Source organism: Bombina bombina, chromosome 2 (genome assembly GCF_027579735.1).
Source record: "Bombina bombina isolate aBomBom1 chromosome 2, aBomBom1.pri, whole genome shotgun sequence".
In the NCBI taxonomy this organism is placed as follows: Eukaryota; Metazoa; Chordata; class Amphibia; order Anura; family Bombinatoridae; genus Bombina; species Bombina bombina.
Genome location: NC_069500.1, coordinates 358,224,341 through 358,227,902, shown reverse-complemented (window position 1 = coordinate 358,227,902; position 3,562 = coordinate 358,224,341). Strand labels below are relative to the sequence as shown.

General features: G+C 37.9%; 1 protein-coding gene across 1 annotated transcript; it reads right to left on the bottom strand.

Moving 5' to 3' along the window:
- Window positions 1–2,476: 2,476 nt before the first annotated feature.
- On the bottom strand, window positions 2,477–3,562 carry B3GNT4 (UDP-GlcNAc:betaGal beta-1,3-N-acetylglucosaminyltransferase 4). Its single transcript, XM_053700505.1, has one exon. It carries the CDS (start codon window positions 3,560–3,562, stop codon window positions 2,477–2,479), a length of 1,086 nt encoding a protein of 361 aa, XP_053556480.1.

Sequence of the window (3,562 nt, the reverse complement as noted above, 5' to 3'; positions counted from 1 at the left end):
TGTATGTTTCTAATGTCTATTAGCTCATTTTTTTAACTTGTTAATATTAGCTTTAAGTGTTTATTTTTTTTATCTATATATTTTTTAGTAAAGTGACTTATCTTCCTACTTAGTATATGTGATTTACTATAACACACATTTAATACAAGGTACATACTAATTTTATTATTTTCTGTACACATACCTTTTATATATGGGTTATTCACATAGTGTTTAATAACACAATATATCAAATCTCAATTTGCTATTCATTTACAACTTGAGGAAAGGTAATTTTTTTAAAGGTGTAGCTTGGATTGAGACATTGAAGTGTTTTTCCTCATATTGCTTTTTCTGTCCCTATCCCTCTGCCCATATCCCTGCCCCTATAACTCTCCCTCTGTCCCTCTATTGCTGCCCCCCTCAAACAGCTCTCTAACTCCCCCTCTATTGCCGCCATCTTAGGTACTGGCAGCTGTCTGCCAGTACCTATAAACCCCCCCTTTTTTTCTGTTGTGTAGTGGTCCAACCCCCCATGCGGATCGCCATTTATCCCCCCCACACCCAATCCCCTTTTCTGTAGTGTAGCTGCCCTTTCCCTGTCTTTTTTTCTCTGTAGTAGGGCACCCCTTCCCATTCCCTTTGTAGCTGCCCCATCCCTCCCTGGTCTTTTTTCTCTCTCTGCAGTAGGGCACTCCCACTCCCTCCCATTCCCTGTGTAGCTGCCCCATCCCTCCCTGGTTTTTTTTTCTCTCTCTGTAGTAGGGCACTTCCACTCCCTCCCCCCTCCGCTGCTGAGCTGCCCACCCGCGCTACCAGCAGAAGATCGTAACAGACAGTGACACACACACACACACTGTCACCATCAGTAACGATCAGGCATCTGGCCTCATATGGAGGAGGAACACAGATCGCGCTCCGGCTCCATATGCGGCAGATGCCTGAAGCTTCAGCTCTCAGCTGTTATGTTACAGCTGGAGTTCCTGAAGCTGTCTCACGCTGCAGGCTGTATGCGTAACTGACCACGGCGAAGGAAGCGTTACAAACGCGATTATGTTATAGATATGAAATAGCTGGTTTTGTGCTTTGAAACCACAGCCTGTTAAAATGGGTTGAGCTTGCAGGTAAAATCAGATCTCTTTATTTTACCACTTTGAGTACACACACCTGCTTCCATATCTTATCTGTCCGTAAACCAAAGCCCAATACTTGAGAGAACAAAGGAAAATTAACATTTTATTACTTATCTCTTCTACGCCCCACTAGGAGTGTTATTTCTTCTGCTGGCTGTATTTACATAGCTGGTCAAAAGCCTATACTTAAATATAGAAACTTTCAGTATAGGCAGGGACACCACAGGCTAAAACCACTGTTTGAAATGCCAAAATAAGGGTAAAGGGGTTACTTTAAGACGGTGCAGCAGGTAAAATGGATCATTGGTAACAAATTAAAGGGAAGAAAATTTTGGGGTAAACTGTCCCTTTAAGGACCAAATCATACATAAATAATCCACCCATCTTGTTATAAAGGAATATATTTCCTTTACTCACATTTTTTGTACTTGTATTTATGTATATTTGTTCATTTTTAATTTACAGTCTGCTTGGAGTTTGGCTACTGAAGAAATCAATATGTAAATTTGTTGTAAAAATGTTTAGATTTGACTGATGTTATTTTATAGCAAGACAAATCAAATAATTTTAAAGGGACAGTCTAGGCCAAAAACTTTCATGATTCAGATAGAGCATGTAATTTTAAACAATTTTCCAATTTACTTTTAGCACCAATTTTGCTTTGTTCCCTTTGTATTCTTAGTTGAAAGCTTAACCAAGGAGGTTCATATTCTAATTTCTTAGACCTTGAAGGCCATCTTTTTTCAGAATGCATTTTAACAGTTTTTCACCACTAGAGGGTGTTAATGTATTTCATATAGATAACACTGTGCTCGTGCATGTGAAGTTATCTGGGAGCAGGCACTGATTGGCTAAACTGCAAGGCTGTCAAAAGAACTGAAATAAAGCTGCAGTTTGCAGAGGCTTAGATACAAGATAATCACAGAGGTTAAAAGTATATTAAATATAACTGTGTTGGTTATGCAAAACTGGGGAATGGGTAATAAAGGGATTATCTATCTTTTAAATCAATAAAAATTCTGGTGCAGACTGTCCCTTTAAGTATAAGGTGTTTACTGTCCCTTTAAAAATACCTCTTTACTGGGCAATATGTATTGCCATAAAGGTTTTATAATTACGCATGCATAGAAGATTAATTAAGAGTAATTTCCACAACAAAACCAGCCAAATTATTTAGATCCTTTTTTACGGATTTATAGTAAATACGGTTTGTCCCAGAATTCACAACTTCAGCATTAGTGATGCACAGTAACATTTTAGGGTTTAATCACTTTATATTAGAAACAAACTCTACAAACTTTGTATGATTTAACAAATTTTAATAAATACATTTTTCATTCCACATTTTTTCAAATTACAAAATACTAAAGTCCGGACTTTGCACAACGAATGTCTCCATCTTTTACTAAGGTCCACATGATCCACATCTCTGTAGGGTTTAACTTGTGCACAACCATTAACCCTTTGTATAAACATGGATCAAATGAGTTAAAAGGTCTTTGAATCCCAAACGTTTTAAAGCCTGGATGGTACTGTGGGGTAACATTCATCTTCACAAGGCACATACCCACAAATACATCATCAATGGGAAAGAGGTCCGTCATTTCAGCATTAATGAGAAGATTTTGGGTAGTCCTTCTAGACATCAAGTAACCACCTCCCCCAGCATATTTAGGGTAGTGCTTTTGACTGTACATAGAATGTGGGATGAAATATTTTACTTTGGTGTTCCTTATAGGCATGGCGTTTATGATCACATCCCCAGTAAAAATTTCCTCTTCTGGATCCCTCCCATCAAGGAACTCAATTATGTTATATGTATTAATAAAGACATCATCATCTCCTTTTAAAACAAACTTGGCATCTTGACATTCTTTTCTGAACCACCTCAGAAAATGGATCTCTTTTAGCGTTAGGTTAAAAAAATTGTCTACAAAATCCCACTGTATTAGGTCTTCAAATTCATTGCTTTCATAGGAAAGTAGCTGATGAAGGGATTTTACTGGATACTTGGTTTCACTCTTTCCTAGTAAGAATACCAATTTTATTTTCTTGCCCTGAATGTCCTGCTGTTTTCCCCAGGTATTTCGAATAGCAATACGTCTGTCTATATTTATAGGCAATGACTTTATGGCCAGTAACAAAAAAGTGTCCCTCTCACATGCACTTGGCATCAGAAGTGTGGAAAAGTTCTTGCAGTGTTTATACATTAAGAACAATTGATGAGGCTCAGGAAGAGACTGCGTAATATTCAGTGTCAAGTTTTGTGGATGACACTGGACCTTCCTTATCAAGCGGGGAGCCCAGAAATGAATTTCTTGCTTTTGGATCTGTTTCTGAATTGGAGCTAGAGTCCTAGTATTCTTGGTTTCTTTGTGCAGGTATATAACAAGTGCAAATAACGATAATGATAAGACATAGAGAGAAAGATTTTTCAGTCGCGGAAACAT

Bases quoted from the DNA above. Each gene is read 5' to 3' on its own strand.
- B3GNT4 (XM_053700505.1), bottom strand. From the start codon at position 3,562: ATGTTTCCGCGACTGAAAAATCTTTCTCTCTATGTCTTATCATTATCG.